At 42.8% G+C, this 24251-nt stretch overlaps 1 protein-coding gene across 1 annotated transcript in view; it reads right to left on the minus strand.

Annotated features, from left to right (window-relative positions):
• HMCN1 (hemicentin 1) overlaps positions 1-24251 on the minus strand; it is a 733390-nt gene that overhangs the window by 512569 nt on the left and 196570 nt on the right. Inside the window, exons 24-26 of the mRNA XM_069737257.1 lie at positions 23410-23670; positions 23227-23322; positions 17638-17832 (exon numbers count right to left, since the gene is read on the minus strand). Of these exons, the coding sequence (XP_069593358.1) occupies positions 17638-17832; positions 23227-23322; positions 23410-23670 (552 nt within the window). The remainder of the gene's footprint in view (positions 1-17637; positions 17833-23226; positions 23323-23409; positions 23671-24251) is intronic.

Here is a 24251-nt window from a genome sequence, read left to right on the forward strand (position 1 = left end):
AAAGCAAATATAATATGTAATGCTCCAAATGTTACAACACAATTCTAGAAGTAAGGTGAGCTTTGGGCAGTTCTGCTATTAAATGTCACTTTGTCCATCAATTACAGTAATGTTACAATACACTTCCTACCAGCTTTTTTAGTTATGGTAGACTTCATTGGTATAGCTCATTAATCTGTACTGTGTGTTGGGCGGATTACAGTAATGGCTTTTGGCACAGCATCCCAAAACTGAGTCTTCATCGTAGACTGCCTCCATTGAAGTTCAAATGTGGAGTTATGTGGTGTGATCCTAAAATAAGTAGGTCCCCTTATGTTGGCGAAACTGACAATGAGTCTTACCATTAAAGAATAAATCATGAGTTATTTAGGGTGACACACTGACATTCTTGTACATTGGGTAGATTTTCACAATCAATGAAGAGTTGATTGTGAAATCTCAGGTTAGATAAATTTTAGTGAATGACTAAGAAAATTATTGTGGGTTCATTGATGACAAACTTTGTGCACAGACATGAATGCTGCTAAAATTCAAAGTCATCGTCATTAGGGTTGAGCGAAACGGGTCGTTCATTTTCAAAAGTCGCCGACTTTTGGCAAAGTCGGGTTTCATGAAACCCGATCCGACCCCTGTGCGGGGTCGGCCATGCGGTACGCGACTTTCGCGCCAAAGTCGCATTTCAATGACGCGAAAAGCGCCATTTCTCAGCCAATGAAGGTAAACGCAGAGTGTGGGCAGCGTGATGACATAGGTCCTGGTCCCCACCATCTTAGAGAAGGGCATTGCAGTGATTGGCTTGCTGTCTGCGGCGTCACAGGGGCTATAAAGGGGCGTTCCCGCCGACCGCCATGTTACTGCTGCTGATCTGAGCTTAGGGAGAGGTTGCTGCCGCTTCGTCAGAAGCAGGGATAGCGTTAGGCAGGGTCCATTAACCACCAAACCGCTTGTGCTGTAGCGATTTCCACTGCCCAACACCACCTTCGGTGTGCAGGGACAGTGGAAGCTACATTTTTTTTTTTTTTTCCCTCAGCGCTGTAGCTCATTGGGCTGCCCCAGAAGGCTCCCTGATAGCTGCATTGCTGTGTGTACGCCGCTGTGCAAACCAACTGCTTTTTTCAAAGCACAAATCCTCTTGTTCCTTCCTTTCTGCACAGCTATCTTTTTGGTTTGTACACACTTTTTATTTAATTTGTGCATCAGTCCACTCCTTATTGCTGCCTGCCATACCTGGCTGAGATTACTGCAGGGAGATAGTAATTGAAGGACACTCCCTGTTTTTTTTTTTTTTTTGTGGGAGATTAAGATTGACATTTCTGCTAGAGTGCCATCCCTGTCTGTGTCATCTCTCACTCAGTGGGCCATAGAAAGCCTATTTATTTTTTTGCTTGATTTGGGTTATAAAATCTACCTGAAAAAATCACTACATCAATCAGTGGGAGAAAAATATTGGCCTCAGGGCTTGTGTGCCACTCTTGACTCCTGTGTGCATCATCACTCACTCAGTGGGCCATAGAAAGCCTATTTATTTTTTTGCTTGATTTTGGTTCTAAAATCTACCTGAAAAAATCACTACATCAATCAGTGGGAGAAAAATATTGGCCTCAGGGCTTGTGTGCCACTCCTGACTCCTGTGTGCATCATCACTCACTCAGTGGGCCATAGAAAGCCCTTTTTTTTTTTTTTTTGCTTTATTTGGGTTCTAAATTCTACCTGAAAAAATCAATAAATCAATCAGTGGGAGATTAATATTGGCCTTTGGGCTTGTGTGCCAGTCCTAAGCGTGCCATCTCGTTCTCTCAGATAGTGGGCCATAGAAAGCCTATTTATTTATTTATTTTTTTAATGGGTTTATAAATTTTCCCTGGAAAAAAAAAAAAAGTGGGAGATTAATATTGGCCTCTGGGCTTGTGTGCCAGTCCTGAGCGTGCCATCTCTCTCACAAATAGTGGGCCATAGAAAGCCTATTTATTTATTTTTTTTTGGTTTTATAAATTCTCCCTTAAAAAAAAAGGGAGATTAATATTGGCCTTTGGGCTTGTGTGCCAGTCCTAAGCGTGCCATCTCTCTCTCTCAGATAGTGGGCCATAGAAAGCCTATTTATTTTTATTTTTTTTTATTGGGTTTATAAATTTTCCCTGGAAAAAAAAAAAAAGTGGGAGATTAATATTGGCCTCTGGGCTTGTGTGCCAGTCCTGAGCGTGCCATCTCTCTCACAAATAGTGGGCCATAGAAAGCCTATTTATTTATTTTTTTTTGGTTTTATAAATTCTCCCTTAAAAAAAAAGGAAGATTAATATTGGCCTTTGGGCTTGTGTGCCAGTCCTAAGCGTGCCATCTCTCTCTGTCTCTCAGATAGTGGGCCATAGAAAGCCTATTTATTATTTTTATTATTGGGTTTATAAATTTTCCCTGGAACAAAAAAAAAAAAGTGGGAGATAAATATTGGCCTCTGGGCTTGTGTGCCACTCCTGACTCCTGTGTGCGTCATCTCTCACTCAGTGGGCCATAGAAAGCCTTTTTTTGTTTTATTTGTTTTCTAAATTCTCCCTGAAAAAATCATTTTATTTTCTTTGGTTTCTAAATTCTTCCTGAAAAAATCATTTTATTCTATTTTTTTTTTTTCCTAAAGTCTCCCTGAAAAAAAAAACAAAAAAAAACAAATCAGTGGGAGATTAATATTGCCCTTTCTGCTTGTGTGCCAGTCTTGACTCCTGGGTGTGCCATCTCTCTCTCTCTCTCTCTCTCTCCAATTGTGGGCCATAGAAAGCCTATTATTTTTTTAGCTTGATTTGGGTTCCAAAATCTACCTGAAAAAATCACTACATCAATCAGTGGGAGATAAATATTGGCCTCTGGGCTTGTGTGCCACTCCTGACTCCTGTGTGCGTCATCTCTCACTCAGTGGGCCATAGAAAGCCTTTTTTTGTCTTATTTGTTTTCTAAATTCTCCCTGAAAAAATCATTTTATTTTATTTGGTTTCTAAATTGTTCCTGAAAAAATCATTTTATTCTATTATTTTTTTTTTCTAAAGTCTCCCTTAAAAAAAAAAAAAAATCAAATCAGTGGGAGATTAATATTTACATTTGTGCTTCAGTGACAGTCCTGCGTGTGTGGCATCTCTCTCATTTGTTGCCACCAACAACAGAGTGTGTAACATTGTGCCTGATTTTCGTTGTGGTCTCACTCACCTGTAAAGGGGTAGCTAAATCATACTGAAGTTATAGCTCACCGTGTAATTTGTGTGACAGCAACAAATACCGTTAGTTTGTTTACGTTTTTAAAACAATGAGGAAGTATGGTGGAAGAGGTCGTGGCCGGGGGCGTTCATTGTCAGCTGGTAATGAGGGTAGTGGTAGTGGTGGAGCATCAGCTGGTCATGGGAAAAAAAATATTGCACCTAAGTCTGGAGCTGTGGAGCCAGGTTCGTCGTCTGGCTACACAAGGCCTCGAACGCTCCCTTTTCTGGGAGTAGGAAAACCGCTTTTAAAGCCGGAGCAGCAAGAGCAAGTTTTGGCTTATCTTGCTGACTCAGCCTCTAGCTCTTTTGCCTCCTCTCGTGAAACTGGTAAATGTCAAAGCAGCGCGTCGTAAGTGGATGTTCACGGTCAGGGACAAGTCGCTTCCTTGTCCTCTTCAGCAAAAACAACAACAGAGAAGAATGCAGCAGGCGACACAACGGGTTACTCCATGGAGCTCTTTACACATACCGTCCCTGGCTTAGAAAGTGAAGCAGTTAACAGTCCATGCCCATTACAAGTTGAATCTGACATGGAGTGCACTGATGCACAGCCACAGCCAGACTACTATGCTGGTCCTTTGACTCAGACCACAACATTGCCCTCGCAGGGTGCTGATCAAGAATCAGACCCTGATGAGACTATGTTGCCCCATCACGAACGCTATACCACCGACCGACACGGTGACACAGACGAAGTTGCACACGAGCTACAAGAAGAGGTAATAGATGACCCAGTTCTTGACCCCGATTGGCAGCCATTGGGGGAACAGGGTGCAGGCGGCAGCAGTTCTGAAGCGGAGGAGGAGGGGCCGCAGCAGGCATCAACATCGCAACAGGTTCCATCTGCCGGGCCCGTATCTTGCCCAAAACGCGTGGCAAAGCCAAAACCTGTTGGAGGACAGCGTGGCCATCCGGTTAAAGCTCAGTCTGCAATGCCTGAAAAGGTATCTGATGCTAGAAAGAGTGCAGTCTGGCATTTTTTTAAACAACATCCAATTGATCAGCGCAAAGTCATCTGTCAAAAATGTTCAACTACCTTAAGCAGAGGACAGAATCTGAAAAGTCTCAATACAAGTTGCATGCATAGACATTTAACCACCATGCATTTGCAAGCCTGGACTAACTACCAAACGTCCCTTAAGGTTGTAGCACCCTCGGCCAATGAAGCTAGTCAGCAACGCAACATCCCTTCCGGCAGTGTAGGGCCACCATTTTCCGCACCACCTGCAGTATCTGTGCAGGTTTCTTTGCCAGGCCAAAGCAGTCAGGGTCAGGGAATCACCAGTTTCGTAGTAGGAAACACTGCATCTAGGGCACCGGTGGCAGCAATACCATCTCCCACCGTCTCTCAGTCTGCCATGTCCACCGGCACCCCCGCTAGTTCCACGATCTCCAGCTCTCCAGTCCAGCTCACCCTACATGAGACTATGGTTAGAAAAAGGAAGTACTTAGCCTCGCATCCGCGTACACAGGGTTTGAACGCACACATAGCTAGACTAATCTCGTTAGAGATGATGCCCTACCGGTTAGTTGAAAGCGAAGCTTTCAAAGCCCTGATGGACTACGCTGTACCACGCTACGAGCTACCCAGTCGACACTTTTTTTCCAGAAAAGCCATCCCAGCCCTCCACCAGCATGTTAAAGAGCGCATCGTCCATGCACTCAGGCAATCTGTGAGCACAAAGGTGCACCTGACAACAGATGCATGGACCAGTAGGCATGGCCAGGGACGTTACGTGTCCATCACGGCACACTGGGTAAATGTGGTGGATGCAGGGTCCACAGGGGACAGCAAGTTTGGGACAGTTCTGCCTAGCCCACGGTCTAGGAAACAATTGGCTGTAGCCGTTCGCACCCCCTCCTCCTCCTCTTCGTCCTCCTGCAGAAGCGAGAGCTCGTCCACAGACCGCAGTCGCACAACCACTCCATCCGCAGCTGCCACTGTTGCACACCAGGTCTCCCATTATGGGGCAGCTACTGGCAAACGTCAGCAGGCTGTATTGGCTATGAAGTGTTTGGGCGACAACAGACACACCGCGGAAGTTCTGTCTGAGTTCTTGCAGAAAGAAACGCAGTCGTGGCTGGGCACTGTAGATCTTGAGGCAGGCAAGGTAGTGAGTGATAACGGAAGGAATTTCATGGCTGCCATCTCCCTTTCCCAACTGAAACACATTCCTTGCCTGGCTCACACCTTAAACCTGGTGGTGAGGTGCTTCCTGAAAAGTTATCCGGGGTTATCCGACCTGCTCCTCAAAGTGCGTGGACTTTGCTCACATATCCGCCGTTCGCCCGTACACTCCAGCCGTATGCAGACCTATCAGCGTTCTTTGAACCTTCCCCAGCATCGCCTAATCATAGACGTTGCAACAAGGTGGAACTCAACACTGCACATGCTTCAGAGACTGTGTGAACAGAGGCGGGCTGTTATGTTTTTGTGGGAGGATACACATACACGGGCAGGCAGTAGGATGGCAGACATGGAGTTGTCAGGTGTGCAGTGGTCGAAGATTCAAGACATGTGCCAAGTCCTTCAGTGTTTTGAGGAATGCACACGGCTGGTTAGTGCAGACAACGCCATAATAAGCATGAGCATCCCCCTAATGCGTCTGCTGATGCAAAGTTTGACGCACATAAAGGATCAGGCGTCTGCAGCTGAGGAAGAGGAAAGCCTTGATGACAGTCAGCCATTGTCTGGCCAGGGCAGTGTACAGGACGAGGTAGCGGGCGAAGAGGAGGAGGAGGACGAGGAGGATGATGGGGATGATTATATTTTTAATGAGGAAGCATTTCCGGGGCCACTGGAAATTGGTGGCGCGGCAAGGCCGGGTTCTGGTTTTTTGAGGGACACAAGTGACGTGGATTTGCCTGAAACTGCCCCTCAACCAAGCACAACCGCAGATTTGAGAACTGGAACTTTGGCCCACATGGCGGATTATGCCTTACGTATCCTCAAAAGGGACACACGCATAACTAAAATGATGAATGATGACGATTACTGGTTGGCCTGCCTCCTTGATCCTCGCTATAAAGGCAAATTGCAAAATATAATGCCACATGAGAACTTGGAACTAATATTAGCAACCAAACAATCAACTCTTGTTGACCGTTTGCTTCTGGCATTCCCTGCACACAGCGCCCGTGATCGTTCTCACACGAGCTGCAGGGGCCAGCAGACCAGAGGAGTTAGAGGGGCAGAAATCAGAAGTGGCGTTGGCCAGAGGGGTTTTCTGACCAGGTTGTGGAGTGATTTTGCTATGACCGCAGACAGGACAGGTACTGCAGCATCAATTCAAAGTGACAGGAGACAACATTTGTCCAGTATGGTTACAAACTATTTTTCATCCCTTATCGATGTTCTCCCTCAACCGTCATTCCCATTTGATTACTGGGCATCAAAATTAGACACCTGGCCAGAATTGGCAGAATATGCATTGCAGGAGCTTGCTTGCCCGGCAGCTAGTGTCCTATCAGAAAGAGTATTCAGTGCTGCAGGTTCAATACTAACAGAAAAAAGGACTCGTCTGGCTACCCAAAATGTAGATGATCTAACCTTCATTAAAATGAACCACAACTGGATTTCGAAATCTTTTGCCCCACCTTGCCCGGCTGACACCTAGCTTTCCTATGAAAAGGTCTTGCCTGTGGACTATTCTGAATGCCTTTTCCAATCTCATAATTTTCTGCACCTGATTGTCCAGCATACGACATGTTTACACCTCACTAAATGGCCAAACTCCCCACACGGGGCCGTGGTATCGACACTTGGCGACAGCACCCGTGAGAGTGCAGTTTGTCTGAAGAGGTGGGTGAGCCCGCTTTTGGTCGACGGCACTGCCACTGGGTCCCTCCTAGTACAATAAAGTGTCTCTGGCGGTGGTGGTGCGCACCCAACGTCAGACACACCGTTGTAATATGAGGGGCCCTGGGCCTCTACCGCCGGCCACAAGACAGTTTCCCCCCACCCCAGCTCAAACAGTGCTCTACCACTTGCAAAATTATCTCACAGCTCCACCAATGTTTAGTCTATGCGCTGACATCCTTCAATGCCTGCCACTGACAATACCATTGTATTGACATTTTTGTTATGTTAGGCCTTCGATGCCTGTCTGTGGTCACTCCTTCCACTAGGCCTCCACTGACCACACCACTGCTGCCCGTGTACCCCTGTAACCAATTTAAAATTGCCTACAGCCATGTGTTATTATTTTAGGCCTTCGATGCCTGTCTGCGGTGACTCCTTCCACTAGGCCTCCACTGACCACACCACTGCTGCCCGTGTACCCCTGGAACCAATTTAAAATTGCCTACAGCCATGTGTTATTATTTTAGGCCTTCGATGCCTGTCTGCGGTGACTCCTTCCACTAGGCCTCCACTGACCACACCACTGCTGCCCGTGTACCCCTGGAACCAATTTAAAATTGCCTACAGCCATGTGTTATTATTTTAGGCCTTCGATGCCTGTCTGTGGTCACTCCTTCCACTAGGCCTCCACTGACCACACCACTGCTGCCCGTGTACCCCTGTAACCAATTTAAAATTGCCTACAGCCATGTGTTATTATTTTAGGCCTTCGATGCCTGTCTGCGGTGACTCCTTCCACTAGGCCTCCACTGACCACACCACTGCTGCCCGTGTACCCCTGGAACCAATTTAAAATTGCCTACAGCCATGTGTTATTATTTTAGGCCTTCGATGCCTGTCTGCGGTGACTCCTTCCACTAGGCCTCCACTGACCACACCACTGCTGCCCGTGTACCCCTGGAACCAATTTAAAATTGCCTACAGCCATGTGTTATTATTTTAGGCCTTCGATGCCTGTCTGCGGTCACTCCTTCCACTAGGCCTCCACTGACCACACCACTGCTGCCCGTGTACCCCTGGAACCAACATCAGAAAATATAAAAATAAGTATTTTGCTTATAAAAAAGAAAATACTGGAGAGATATCAAATGCAGACATTTTAACATTAAAAACAAACACATACAACAAAAATCTGGTACAGTACTAAAAATGGCCACCAGCTACAATAACTTTCTCCTGCAAGTAGTTAACTGAAAGGTTTTTTCAATTTTAAACACAGATATGGCATCCACCGAGTGTTGTCCTGTCGCGTCTTCTTTATATTATTGCCAAGAGGATGCAAAACAATGAAAATAATAAAATCATTATTTACCAAAAAAATAGAGTAAGTCAAAACCACATTGCAAATAAACATTCATTACAAATAAAGAAGCAGGGTGCGTCCGAGGGTGAGTATATACCTAATAAGAATATAATCACCCTCGGACGCGCCCTGCTTCTTTCCGACAGCCTTCCTTCCTAAGAATCAGCCCTTCCGTGGTGTAGAGAGAGGGTTTGTTACACTCCAAGGTGTTCCCCAGGTTGCCTTTCCTGAGCTTCGATCTTCCGGCTCTCGTTTAGTAGTTGTTGGAAACTACGCTGCATTAGGCCTACAAATTGGGTATGGGGTGTAGAGAGATGGTGTGTTACACTCCAAGGTGTTCCCCAGGTTTCCTCTGCATTGCTTCGATCTTCCGGCTCTCGTTTAGTAGTTGTTGGAAACTACGCTGCATTAGGCCTACAAATTGGGTATGGGGTGTAAGAGAGATGGTGTGTTACACTCCAAGGTGTTCCCCAGGTTTCCTCTCCATTGCTTGGATCTTCCGGCTCTCGTTTAGTAGTTGTTGGAAACTACGCTGCATTAGGCCTACAAATTGGGTATGGGGTGTAGAGAGATGGTGTGTTACACTCCAAGGTGTTCCCCAGGTTTCCTCTCCATTGCTTCGATCTTCCGGCTCTCGTTTAGTAGTTGTTGGAAACTACGCTGCATTAGGCCTACAAATTGGGTATGGGGTGTAGAGAGATGGTGTGTTACACTCCAAGGTGTTCCCCAGGTTTCCTCTCCATTGCTTCGATCTTCCGGCTCTCGTTTAGTAGTTGTTGGAAACTACGCTGCATTAGGCCTACAAATTGGGTATGTGGTGTAGAGAGATGGTGTGTTCCACTGTACAGAGATGGTGTGTTCCACTCCAAGGTGTTCCCCAGGTTTCCTCGCCAATGCTTCGATCATCATGCTCTCGTTTAGTAGTTGTTGGAAACTACGCTGCATTAGACCTACAAATTGGGTATGGGGTGTAGAGAGATGGTGTGTTCCACTCCAAGGTGTTCTCCAGGTTGCCTATCCTGAACTTCTATCTTCAGGCTCTCATTAAATTGTGGTTAAACGGAACAACTGCATTTGGCGTACTAGTTGGTTTGGGGCCTACTATCGGTGTCTGCCGCTCCTTGCTGTTCTCCTGGTTTCCTGTCCTGAAATTCCGTTTTCAGGCGCTCGTTAAGTAGTTGTTAATGTTAGACTGCATTTGGCCTACTAGTTGGGTTGGGGCCTACTATCGGTGTCTGCCACTCCTTGCTGTTCTCCTCCACTGAACAAAGCTGTGCCGCCTGTTTACTACTGTTGCCAATTTTGAACTGCATTTCGACTACTTACTGATTTGGGCCTACTCTCTGTGTCAGCCTCTCATTCCAGTTGTCCTCCACTGCAATGCCCCCTGATTAGTCCTGTGTTACCAATTTTGAACTGCATTTAGCCGACTTTATTCTTTGGGCCTATATCTGTGTTTCCTCCTCATCCTGCCCATTGCCCAGCCAGTGATAGATGAGTCTGCTGGTACATTGACCCATAACGCAACATTTCCCGTGCACGCTACACTGCAAGATTGTGACCCTGCTGAAAGTCAGGTCCCCCTTCCCGCATACCATACCACCTTACACGGGGACAAACAGGAAGGTGCAGATGAAAGTGCAGGTTCCTTCATCAGGTGGGGGGAGGAATACTAGTTGGCGACGTCACTGGCACAGGGCCTCTCATGGTACGCAAAAGTGTTGCTGCCGGTGGGAGGCGCCCCCGCCGTGCAAACACACCGCTGTACTTTGAGGGGCCCTGTGCCAGTGCCAATGCCAACGAGTGGGCCCCCCCTGCTTGCTCAGGTTCACAGCACTTGCAAAGTTGAAATACTTACCTCTCCCTGCTCCACTGCCGTGACGTGGTCCAGATTTCCTGGGCCCACTAATTACTTGAACCAGCCCTACCCACCACAACTTTAGCCAAATGACCCCCAATTTCAAATGCCTTCCAATTATTATAAGGTAAATTACGCTTGACAAGCTTCATTAAGAAGAATGGATGGTTTTGACATTAAAATGGGCACTCTAGGTGTTTTCCTGGCCCCCACTCACTGCCGACTATGCTGCCCCATTGACTTGCATTGGGTTTCATGTTTCGGTCGATCCCGACTTTACGTCATAATCGGCCGATTTCACTCGACCCGACTTTTGAGATAGTCGGGTTTCGCGAAACCCGGCTCGACTCTAAAAAGGTCAAGGTCGCTCAACTCTAATCGTCATAGCTTCCTTTATTACAACTCAGAATTTTACCATTCTTCTGATATTCATAATGGAAATATATAAATGATTTCCCTTTTCAATTGGATATATCTCTGGCACTGTAAGCATTGATTAGACTCTGATGAACTGTGAACTGGTAAGGTAAGATCCAGTTGTTAAAGGAGTTGTCAAGTTTTGTGGTGAGAGTCTGTAATTCTGAATCCTCACATCAGTGCGCACTGCACCCTGTCAGGTGGAAGCAATGGAAGCGGATGGTCAAGTGACTGTAAGTGTGCGATTTGCATACATGTCGTTACTTGCCAAATAGATGTGCTCGGACTCATTTTATTCATTTTTATTGAGCAAGGCCACAAACTACTAGACGGAATGTGGTCAGAAGCACACAGTTTGCATAGTTGCAGTCACATGACTGTCCACTCTCACCGCCACCATTGGAGAACCCGGACAGTGTGCAATTTGCATGCTGTGAGGATTCAGAAGTCTGCAGGTATATATGGTTTCTGCAAACTTTTATCCCAAACCTGATCAGCCCCTTTGATTTATGCATTCAAATATTGACATTTTTATACATTTCTATCATATGATGATTAGAACAAAGAGATTAAACAAATGTAAGGAGAGCAGACAGATTCCCTTTAAGTAGAGATGATTGGATCAATCCACAGAGAATGGAATATAATTTATTGAGCTTTGCATGTGCACAGGTTTTCCCAAAATGACCTGCAATATCACATCACATAGTCTAGCCTAACCCTTCAAAATGCATTTTCTCAGCCAGCATAAAAGATGAAGGCTGGCCAATCAGAGCCATTTTTTTTTTAGTTTGTGAATAATAATCCAAAGATTCAGTGAGATAAGGAAGTGCTGTAGCTTCATAGTCAGTGTGACTGTGAATTGATTGATCAGTGAGATACTGCAGTAACAGCACCTCAGTAACAGCAATTTTTTATTTAGTTTTCATCCACTGCAATTGCAAACTGGGAGGATAGTTGAATACCCTGGTCACTGGCAATTTATGTATGGAGAGATATGTATGATGAAGATTGTTAACTTCCGTGATGTGAAACCAAGGCGTTTCTCTCCAGCATGTTATATGCTGAGGGGTAAATTGTCCATGACAGGAATGAGTTTATTTGTTAGTAGCTGTAAGTGGTGGGTGGGATGAGTACTCACCATATCTCCACCTAAAGGGTGTGACTCGGCAGGTAAAATATCCGGCCACTATGTTTGGAGGCAAGAGAGCTCCAGAGATGTGCAACTGGGCTAGACTGTATTGATTGTACTCTGAGCGGGCAGATTCCTGCAGGCATATGGACTATGATATACATTATCTTTTTGTTTCCCGTTCTTTATGGAACAGCCATGTTTACTTAGGTGACCTCTGCACTGGTGTATGCCATGTTTTAAATAAACCAGCAGAAGCAATGTTACTGTGTCTACCTCTGTAAGCCATTGAGTGAGTCACATTACCACTATATATATATATATATATATATATATATGTATATATATATATATATATATATATATATATATACATATATATATATATATACATACATATATACAGTACAGACCAAAAGTTTGGACACACCTTCTCATTTAAAGAGTTTTCAGTATTTTCATGACTATGAAAATTGTAAATTCACACTGAAGGCATCAAAACTATGAATTAACACATGTGGAATTATATACTTAACAAAGTGTGAAACAACTGAAAAGATGTCTTAAATTCTAGGTTCTTCAAAGTAGCCACCTTTTGCTTTGATGACTGCTTTGCACACTCTTGGCATTCTCTTGATGAGTTTCAAGAGGTAGTCACCGGGAAAGGTCCTCCAACAATCTTGAAGAAGTTCCCAAAGATGCTTAGCACTTGTTGGCCCTTTTGCCTTCACTCTGCGGTCCAGCTCACCCCAAACCATCTCAATTGGGTTCAGGTCTGGTGACTGTGGAGGCCAGGTCATCTGGCATAGCACCCCATCACTCTCCTTCTTGGTCAAATAGCCCTTACACAGCCTGGAGGTGTGTTTAGGGTCATTGTCCTGTTGAAAAATAAATGATGGTCCAAACGGCAAACGGATGGAATAACATGCCGCTGCAAGATGCTATGGTAGCCATGCTGGTTCAGTATGCCTTCAATTTTGAATAAATCTCCAACAGTATCACCAGCAAAGCACCCCCACACAACACATCTCCTCCTCCATGCTTCACGGTGGGAACCAGGCATGTAGAGTCCATCCGTTCACCTTTTCTGCGTCGCACAAAGACACGGTGGTTGGAACCAAAGATCTCAAATTTGGACTCATCAGACCAAAGCACAGATTTCCACTGGTCTAATGTCCATTCCTTGTGTTCTTTAGCCCAAACACGTCTCTTCTGCTTGTTACCTGTCCTTAGCAGTGGTTTCCTAGCAGTTATTTTACCATGAAGGCCTGCCGCACAAAGTCTCCTCTTAACAGTTGTTGTAGAGATGTGTCTGCTGCAAGAACTCTGTGTGGCATTGACCTGGTCTCTAATCTGAGCTGCTGTTAACCTGCAATTTCTGAGGCTGGTGACTCGGATAAACTTATCTTCAGAAGCAGAGGTGACTCTTGGTCTTCCTTTCCTGGGGCAGTCCTCATGTGAGCTAGCTTGAGGACATTTTCAAAGTTTTCCCAATTTTTCGGACTGACTGGCCTTAATTTCTTAAAGTAATGATGGCCACTCGTTTTTTTTTTACTTAGCTGCGTTTTTCTTGCCATAATACAAATTCTAACAGTCTATTCAGTAGGACTATCAGCTGTGTATCCACCAGACTTCTACTCAACACAACTGATGGTCCCAACCCCACTTATAAGGCAAGAAATCCCACTTATTAAATCTGACAGGGCACACCTGTGAAGTGAAAACCATTTCTGGTGACTACCTCTTGAAGCTCATCAAGAGAATGCCAAGAGTGTGCAAAGCAGTCATCAAAGCAAAAGGTGGCTACTTTGAAGAACCTAGAATATAAGACATATTTTCAGTTGTTTCACACTTTTTCGCTAAGTTTATAATTCCACATGTGTTAATTCATAGTTCTGATGCCTTCAGTGTGAATTTACAGTTTTGATAGTCATGAAAATACAGAAAATTCTTTAAATTAGAAGGTGTGTCCAAACTTTTGGTCTGTACTGAATATATATATAGTACCTGTTACTTGCTTTTGGGAAGTCAGACTAGCAAGCTTGTTTGTCCCATTCTTTTTTTGGAGAGAACTTGGGGTGCATTTTTTTAAGGTTTTATGTAACAGGCACGTTTACATTTTTTGAATACTCGTTCTAACCAATTTATGAACTATACACTATACATGATTACTCTACATTGTGTAGCCGTATTTTCATTTACATGCTGTATTTTTGGATTATGCAGCATTTTTGTTCAAAGGGGGAAAACTTTAAAAAACGTTAAGCTTTTACAATAGTTGCAATAGATGAATTTAACAACCATAGACAGACACCAAAATTATACTGCTGGCTGTTGCTGCAAATTGCTTTCCGACTATATGTGTACGTTCCTAGTAGCATGGTATTTTAGAGTAATGTACAGTACAATTCCTTTTTTGCATGGAGGGTGGGAAATAAAAAACTAAATGTTAAGGTTTTAAAATTGTTTTAATAGTTGAATTTACGCACCACAGCAATATTGTTGGCTGTTGCCGCAAATTACTTCCCGGGAATGGGTATGTATCTTATAACTTTCAGCATCATTAAATATTATTCACGTAAGTGTACACCACTTAGAATCTGTAGATAATTTGGGAAAGGAAAGTAGGGGAAAAGGATAACCGAATAAAATACAATTCTTATTATTTTTATTAATTATTTAAAATAGTAGAAAAAAAATAGAATAATTCACATACAACGTATTGAGGATGTAATGTATATTAAGTCACTGCTTGGTTTTATAATTATGTACTTAATAAAGCCGTCACTCACTAAATCCCTGATTGGATTTTTTAAGTCTAAGTTGTTTATATTTTATATTGGATCCCTGACTATTGTCCCTTATAAATTAAAGGCCAGGAGGAGTAAATAGCAGCATATTTCATGTACTGGATCATGAGATTAATCACATCAAGAAGTCTCATATAGAGTAACTACAGTATTTGCTTATGTCAGATCTAACTGTATAGTGATCAACACTGGAATCCTCTCCAGAAGATTACCGTATCTGTATAATGTGATGATGCTGATGTGATGTATGTGGAGGCAGTGAAGTTATGGATCTCTGCTATAACATCAATACAAATGATACCTATCTCCCAACATGCCACCAGATGATCTGACATGCAGGCCTCACCTGATTTATACAGAACAGGCCATACCAGGTCCACATGTGGCTGGTACAAAGTAGCAGTTGTGAAGCAATATATCTCTGCTGTGACATCGATACATTTGAAATCCAGCTCCAACCATGCCGCCTAATGGACCTACATGTGAGCCACACCAGTCTGTATGTGGCTAGAGTGAATGACTGCGTGTGGATATAGCAGCTATTAGGTGCAGTATCCCCTTGCTGGAGACCACGCCAATGCTTGAACGTAATCAGCGCACAGATGTAAGTAAGCTGTCAGATCATATGCAGCTTGTCAGGCTGTGCTATTGTTGACGCACATGTTTCTATGTTAGATTCCCCTTTCTAGATCACTTTATTTTATTTAGAACTCTGATTACTGCGTAATATCCTACCAGGACATATGTCCCTGATGTGCATTTCACCAGGACACCAGCTTTTTCTAATAACATAGTATTTTAATGTTATGTATGTTGAATTATTTTGGCAAGGGGGAATAACATTAAAAAAAACAACAGTAAACATCCATTTTCATCTAGCCAAGTATGTTGGTCATTAATAAGGCCATATATGCTCAAAAGGTGTTCAATACTGCTCTAGGAGACCTCTGAGTGCTATACAGTGTGTATGGAAAGTATTCAGACCCCTTTAAATTTTTCACTCTGTTTCATTGCAGTCATTTGGCAAATTCAAAAAAGTTCATGTTTTTTCTCATTAATGTACACTCTGCACCCCATCTTGACTGAAATTTTTTTTTTTGCAAATTTATTAACCCCTTCGCGCCAGCCGCCGTACTAGTACTGCGCTGCCGGCACTGCATAAGTGCCAGCAGCAGTACTAGTACGGCGCACCGATCACCGCGGTCTCGATGATTAAGGGTGCTTAGTCACCGGAAACGCGTTGACCTTGGTTTTAAAATATTTTTTTGTATGCTGATGTTTTGTCCTTTCACTATATTTTAAGTGAAATAAACTATGGATTTTTCACTATTTCGTTGAGCTGGATCTCCTTCTCTTTCCTATAAGTGTTCAGACCCTTTGCTCAGACACTCATATTTAAGTCGCATGTTGTCCATATCCTGGTGATCCTCCTTGAGATGGTTCTATTTTTCATTGGAATCTAGCTGTGTTTAATTAAACTGAAAGGACTTGATTTGGAAAGGCACACACCTGTCTAGATAAGACCTCACAGCTCACAGTGCATGTCAGACCAAATGAGAATCATGAGCTCAAAGGAAGTGGCCAAGGAGCTCAGAGACAGAATTGTGTCAAGACACTGATCTGGCCAAGATTACAAAAGAATTTCTGCAGTACTCAAGGTTCGTAAGATCACAGTGGCCATAATCCTTAAATGTCTAGAATTCTTCCTAGACATGGCCATCCAGCCAAACTGAGCAATCGTGGGAGAAGAGCCTTGGTGAGTGAGGTAAAGAAGAACCCCAAGATCACTGTGGCTGAGCTCCAAAGATGCAGTAGGGAGATGGGAGAAAGTTCCACAAAGTCAACTATCACTGCAGCTCTTCGCCAGTTGGGCCTTTATGGCAGAGTGGCCCCACGGAAGCCTCTCCTCAGTGCAAGACATATGAAAGCCTGCATAGAGTTTGCTAAAAACACATGAAGGACTCCCAGACTAGGAGAAATACGATTTTCTGGTCTGATGCGACAAAGATAGACCTTTTAAGTGTTAAATCTAAGTGGTATGTGTGGACAAAACCAGGCAATGCTTATCACCTGCCCAAAACAATCCCAACAGTAAAATATGGTGGTGGCAGCATCATGCTATGGGGGTGTTTTTCAGCTGTAGGGACAGGACTACTGGTAGTCATTGAAGGAAACATGAATATGGCCAAGTACAGATATATCCTGGATGAAAACCTCTTCCAGAGTGCTCTGAACCTTAGACTTGGCCGAAAGTTCACCTTCCAACAAGACAATGACCCTAAGCACACAGCTAAAATAACAAAGGAGTGGCTTCAGGACAACTCTGTGACCGTTCTTGACTGGCCCAGCCAGAGCCCTGACCTAAACCCAATTGAGCATCTCTGGAGAGACCTGAAAATGGCTGTCCACCAACGATCACCATCCAACCTGATGGAACTGGAGAGAATCTGCAAGGAAGAATGGCAGAGGATCCCCAAATCCAGGTGTGAAAAACGTGTTGCATTATTCCCATACTCATGGCTGTACTAGCTCAAAAGGTGCTTCTATCCAATGCTGAGCAAAGGGTCTGAATAATTATGACCATCTGATATTTCAGTTTTTCTTTTTTAATAAATTTGCAAAAATTTCTACATTTCTGTTTTTTTCAGTCAAGATGGGGTGCAGAGTGTACATTAATGAGAAAAAAATATAAACCTTTTTGAATTTACCAAATGGCTGCAATGAAACAAAGAGTGAAAAATTTAAAGGGGTCTGAATACTTTTCGTACCCATTGTGCATGTATTTTTCTTGGCAAGTAGAGGCTTTAAGATATTAAGTTTCATGGCAAATATATTCTCCACAAATCTCTTGGGAAAAAAATGGCAAAGCAGGCAAATTCAAATTTCTAATGGTTTAAACATCTTTACCTTTAAGATGTCTAGTATGTAGGCCCCACTATTGATTTTGTGAAAAATGCCTATTAAGCATGACTCAATCTACAATGAAAACAGTACTTAATGTAAAAATAATAATTACCATGGACTTTCAGGTTATATTTCTTCTCTGTTAGCCCTGCTTCATTTGTAGCCACACACTTGTACTCTCCACTGTCATAAGGTGTCAAGGAATTGATGATGAGCAATGTCCCATTCTTTGTAATGTTGATGCCAGGTTCTGTTCCTGTTAATTCCTTGTTATTATGTAACCATTTGATCACCGGTTTTGGAGTACCTTATTAAGACAATATAAGAATGTAATGGAATAATGTGACTTATTAACTTTAGAGAAATCTAGTAGAGGTCTGAAAAGTACAAAAGCTATGAATACCTTTGACAGTTTAAAAAATAATGTTTATATCTTAGTGAATATTATTAGTTTAAAAAGTTGGAAAATGATTCATTCTGCAATTCTAATTCCTTTAGTTTCCTTTCATTTTCCTAACCAGCTGAGAAAAAACCCACAGCTGGGGGCTGATATTAATAATAATAATAATAATAATAATAATAATAATTTTTATTTATATAGCGCCAACATATTCCGCAGCACTTTACAATTAAGCGGGGACACGTACAAACAATAAATTCAGTACAAGTTAAGACAATTTAAACAGTGACATTAGGGGTGAGGTCCCTGCTCGCAAGCTTACAATCTACAAGGAAATGGGGGGACACAATAGGTGAAAAGTGCTTGTTATTTCAGGTCTGGCAATTATAATAAATAGGGATTTTCATATAAAGCTGCATGATCCGGTCATCAGCCCGTGTGTTTAAGTGCAATAGTCAAGTATCAAGTGCAATCTGCAACAGTGGGAATACCGCGCTACAAGTGGCTTAAACTGATGGACATGCAAGATATTGCTATTACATATAGAAACTGCATATGTACCTGAGCGGCAGTCGCTATTAACTATCCAGGTGACTGTTTAGGCTCTATACTAGTGTGTACTAGATCGCACCCATTAATAGTAACTGCTGATGATCTATTCCTTACTTGGTGCAGCCGTGTAGATGTCGTCGCACTGGTGAGCTGTTAGCTTCGGGTTCAGATGTTGAACTTGCGCTCCTGGAAGTCCGCTGTACTGGAGACAAGTCTCGTCTTTGTAGTAGGTGAGTGTGCAGATGCCAGCAACAGCTGTTAGCGGTGGCTGTGGGTATAGCAGGCGAAGACTGCTTGGATTGCATGTAGAGCCAGAGACGTCCCGGCCGGAGGCGTCCCTGGATACACGCGGAAGATGGCCAACACCGCCGAGCAGTGAGTGACGTCACTTGGCCGATTGGAGATTGGTTCTTTTGTTTTTTGTCGGATTGGGCACATTATCCGATTGGGATACCAGCGGCACTTGTGGAGCTCACATGTAGAGTTTTAGCGCCAGTGTATTTTCTTGTTAAGTATCAAGTGCAGTTATCTTGTGTATGGAGGGTGTGGAGACAGATGAATAGTAGGGTGCAGATTCACATGCAGATAATATTTGGAAGGAGGGAACAGGACAAAGTTAGTTTACTGAGTAGTTGATGTGGTAGGCTTGTTTGAAGAGATGGGTTTTTAAAGCACGCTTGAATAGGTCGGGGCTCGGTATCAGCCTGATCGTTCTGATCGTCTGGGGAAGTGCATTCCAGAGATCTGGCACAGCACGAGAGAAGTCTTGGAGACGGAGGTGTGAGGTTCGGATTACGGGGGATGTTAGTCTTAGGTCATTTTTAGAACGGAGGGCACATGTAGGGCGATAGACAGAGATGAGAGAGGAGATATAAGGCGGTGCAGAACTGTGGAGAGCTTTGTGGGTGAGAGAGATGAGTTTATACTGGACCCTGTAGCGAATGGGTAGCCAGTGTAATGACTGGCACAAGATGGAGGCATCAGTGAAGTGGCTGGACGGAAATATGACCCTGGCTGCCGCATTCAAGATGGATTGGAGAGGAGAAAGTTTGGAAAGAGGGAGACCGATCAGAAGAGAGTTGCAGTAGTCCAGACGGGAATGAATAAGAGCGACAGTAAGAGTCTTAGCAGTTTCAATGGTGAGAAAAGGTCAGATTCTGGAGATGTTTTTAAGATGCACGTGACAAGAGCGAGTAAGTGATCGGATATAGGGAGTAAAGGAAAGTTTGGTGTCGAATATGACCCCAAGACAGCGGGCATGCTGCTTGGGAGTTATGGTTGAACCCTCCAGGGTTCATATTCAGGGAAGGGGACAAGTTTCAAACTTTTAGGTTTGGTTGCGCCCCTTCCATAAAAATATGCCATCTGTGAGAAGTAAGTTCCTGGGTTTGCATGTATCAGTTTGTGATAAGTACGCTTTCATGGCTCAGTATAGTTCAGTAGACTTTCATATCTGGAATAATTTCTCTGACATGTGAATTCATTTTATCTACAGCCTGTTATCTCTGCTGTGCCTGAGAACATAGATGCTTTTCACCATCTCCACACTTTGATCTGCAGTATACAACCCTTCTTCCCCTCTGCTTCTATTTAACACTAAAGGTACACTAAGCGACGCTGCAGCGATACTGACAACGATCCGGATCGCTGCAGCGTCGCTGTTTGGTCGCTGGAGAGCTGTCACACAGACAGCTTTCCAGCGACCAACTATGCCGGTAACCAGGGTAAACATCGGGCTACTAAGCGCAGGGCCGCGCTTAGTAACCCGATGTTTACCCTGGTTACCAGCGTAAAAGTAAAAAAAAAAAAAAAAACACTACATACTTACCTTCCGCTGTCTGTCCCTCGGAGCTCTGCTTCTCTGCCCTGTGTAAGCACAGTGGCCGGAAAGCACAGCGGTGACGTCACCGCTCTGCTTTCCAGCCGCTGTACTTACACAGGGCAGAGAAGCATAGCGCCGAGGGACAGACAGCGGAAGGTAAGTATGTAGTGTTTTTTTTTTTTTTACTTTTACGCTGGTAACCAGGGTAAACATCGGGTTACTAAGCGCGGCCCTGTGCTTAGTAACCCGATGTTTACCCTGGTTACCAGCGAAGACATCGCTGAATCGGCGTCACACACGCCGACGATGTCAGCAGGAAGTCCAGCGACGAAATAAAGTGCTGGACTTTCTGCAGCGACCAACGACATCAAAGCAGGATTCTGATCGCTGCTGTGTGTCAAACTGAACGATATCGCTAGCCAGGACGCTGCAACGTCACGGATCGCTAGCGATATCGTTTAGTGTGATGGTACCTTAAGAGAAAGGAGGGTGAAAAGCAGAGTGAGTGGTCAGAGACAGAAGCAGAGCTCCTACCAATTTGTGTCACATTTTGAAGTCCAGTCAGTGAATTGGTTACACAGATTGCACAGCAGTGGCATGTTGGTATGGTTTTTTTTTTTTTAAAGACTATTTAGAAAGTTCAATGATAAAATATTGTAAAGGTGTAAGCAGTCTTTAAAACGATTTTTTTTCCCTATATATTTCAACCTACAACATGCACAAACAAGCTGGACTGGAAACACCTTAAAGTTTTCACCCTATTTAATATTATGCTACTGTATGTTCAAATTTTTTCACCTGTTTAAGTATGATATAGCGCTTTTCATTTATGAGACGTGTCCTCATAGTTAAACCATCCAAATCTAAATTACTTATAATTAAAACTATTATGCTATGATCTAGTTGCTGGCAAAATATATATATATCCATGATCTGACACATGCTAATTAATCAGGTGAATCTTTGTGAAAAACTCACAGGACAAGTAATGAAAAAACAAAACCATAACTATTCAAACATGATATCATACACACATGAGAACAAAACCTACGAGGAACCATAAGCTTTAAACTCAACTGATTTCTCCTGTAAGGAGGTTATAACTCTCCCTATAGTAACCAGATCCCTTCATCACCATTTGGAGATTTGCAAAACACTGGAAATCTCTGGCATGGTCATTGCACCGTTGGATACAGTGGCGCTCTATGCTGAATGTTTCAAGATGAGGACGTACAAAAGAGAAGTAATTTGACTCCCAGAATAATCCCAAGTAGGATATTCTGTTCACTTCTATTTTTTTGCTCTCATTTGACGTATGCTCTGAGAAAGCTAGGCTGCTATGTTCTTTTACAATATAGGGATCCATAGTCTGTTACACTTCTGTACATAAACACTGTGCAGTATATATTTTTTTCCACTATGGCTGGTCATTGACCAATGTATGCCACGGTATGTCCACACAGCGCAATATATCAGAAGTAAATGCAGGAAAATACTCTCAATGTAATTCTCTGACAGAAGTCTGAGTCCTACTAAAAAAAGTTTACAACTAAAAGTAATCTCATATAGTCATTACGTGTGCGGCAAGTATTGCTTTCCTTGTAAGTTATAAGATCCAAGGATATCTGGAGTACTTTAATTACTTTATGTGCTTTTTCATTATCTGTACTTTGCCATCATTGCACATGTGTGCACTGTGGCCTGTTGTAGGTACAGAGAGTCAGTGTTAGGGAATAAATGACAATATAATCTTATATAAGTCACGATGCCACATTAATAAATATAAAGTTATGGATCTGAGGACATACATTTAAAGGACTTAAAGCTAAAAAGACCAATCACCAGTAATGAAAATACTTTCTTACTGGAAGAGCTGTGAAGTGGAAATAGTCCTCTTCAGGTCTTGGTTGAAGCACAACATTGGATCCTTTCAACCAGTGTGGATACTTTCAAAAGTAATTATCGAATTAGATAAATTGAATTAACATTGATCTGGCTCCATAATGATACGTAATCCAAAAGGTATCATTTCTCCTTGCGGAGAGTGACTTCTCAAGTCTGACATGCCAAGGTGAGGAGAGTTTTAAGCCGCAACGCTCCCCCGGGAAATATGCAAATTGTCTCTTCAGGAAGAGGCTAGAACTCTAGTGCTGATGTGACGTGGCACTACTGGGGTGCTGCTCAAAGTAGGGTCCCAAACCGATTAATGTGAAAAAGAAACTCGGCACTCAACTTTACAAGAAACGAAGTAAACTTTTAATGCAGTCAAAAGTAGTACAATATCCAGACCTTTCGGTCCACATAGATCTTCATCAGTGTACGGACTGCTTATGTGTGTGAAGTGAAAATAGTAGAAAACCAAGACCCAATGTCTTCTTGGTATCCTTCAACTGGGGATCTTCCGATTCCCGCAGTAGCTAAGGAATTTAATAGTATCGCTCTGTTGTGGTTGAAGTGATCACTTCGACCACAGCAGAGCGATACTACTAAATTCTACTATTTTCACTTCACATACATAAGCAGTCGGTACACTGATGAAGGTCTATGTGGACCGAAACATCTGGATATTGTACTACTTTTGACTGCATTAAAAGTTTACTTTGTTTCTTCTAAAGTTGAGTGCCAAGTTTCTAGAACTCTAGTGCCACCTATAGGAAGTAGCAATCTGACTTTTAGAGTTCTAGTACTATTCCTCTCTGAAGAGACAATTTGCAATGATACTGTACGCAATGGGCATGATTCCTACAGAGCAGGATTATAGCGTAATGTCAAGCAGAAAAATAATCTAACTACATTTAGGATTTCAATCATGCAAATAACATCAACCGAAAATACATATTGTTAACAAACAATTGAAAACATTTTTAACTAAATATTAATGAATTGTAAAGTAGTGCAACAAATGGAAAAAATCAACTGATTTGTACCTTTTGCTGGGCAAGGAAATGCAACCCATTGATTGGAAATCCTTTCTTGGTTTGTTTTATCATAAGGAGGTTCCAGGTTGGAAAAAGAAGGAGGTGCTACAATGGAATAGTATAGCAAAAAGTCATTACAACTAAGAAAAAAGCTAATAATTACCGTAGTCATATTTGTCTTACGTGCTTTACCTCGAATCTCCACTGTTATATTTGCATCGTCTTGGCCAATAATGTTTCTAGCAATGCATGTATACAGGCCTGCATCAGAAAGTTCTGCGCTATCCACTCTGAATGTGGTATCCTTTAGTCTGGCATTCAGTTCTAGGATTCTTCCATCTTTATACCAGCTTGTTGTGGGCAGTGGTATGCCATTGCTTGAGCAGGAGATTTCAAAACTTTGATGAACATTTGCTCTTATGACTTTCGGACCTCTTTGGATTTTTGGTGGGACTTAAGAATACAACATAAGGGCAGTTAAAAAGCATGAAATCCAACGAGTAAAAATAGTAACAAAAACAATTAATTTCCCATAGTATTTCCTTTGGGACTGCTCTGGGACATCACAACATGCAGGCAATTACATGGGTAAGCTGGCTTTTTACCTGTTTACTTATATCTTCAGTCTAACCTGTGCATTATTTTGCATTCCATACACTGTGACACTATAAGTTGGTAGTACAATCTATAACCTAGTTAAGGGCATGTGTGCAATATACTATCTAAGTTAGATCAGGTTACCATATAGATATAACATTGGGTTATTATAGGACGTATATTACGGTAATTTTGCACTGAGCATTTTAGGTCATCATTACATATGAGGTGATCATGTTTTTGAAGGACCGCTTCCCCTGACCCTGTTTACAACATGTGCTGTGTTTATGTCCTTCACATCTAAACCTTTTTCTGTGTTTTTTGACCTGTTCTGTACACTTTATGTGATATTTTTTATGCCCTATCATATACGGTAATAAATGTATCTAATTATTATTTTTGGACTTTAGCCCTGTGATTTTGTTGGATCTACCTTA

This window comes from Ranitomeya imitator, chromosome 8, assembly GCF_032444005.1.
Source record: "Ranitomeya imitator isolate aRanImi1 chromosome 8, aRanImi1.pri, whole genome shotgun sequence".
Taxonomy (NCBI): Eukaryota; Metazoa; Chordata; class Amphibia; order Anura; family Dendrobatidae; genus Ranitomeya; species Ranitomeya imitator.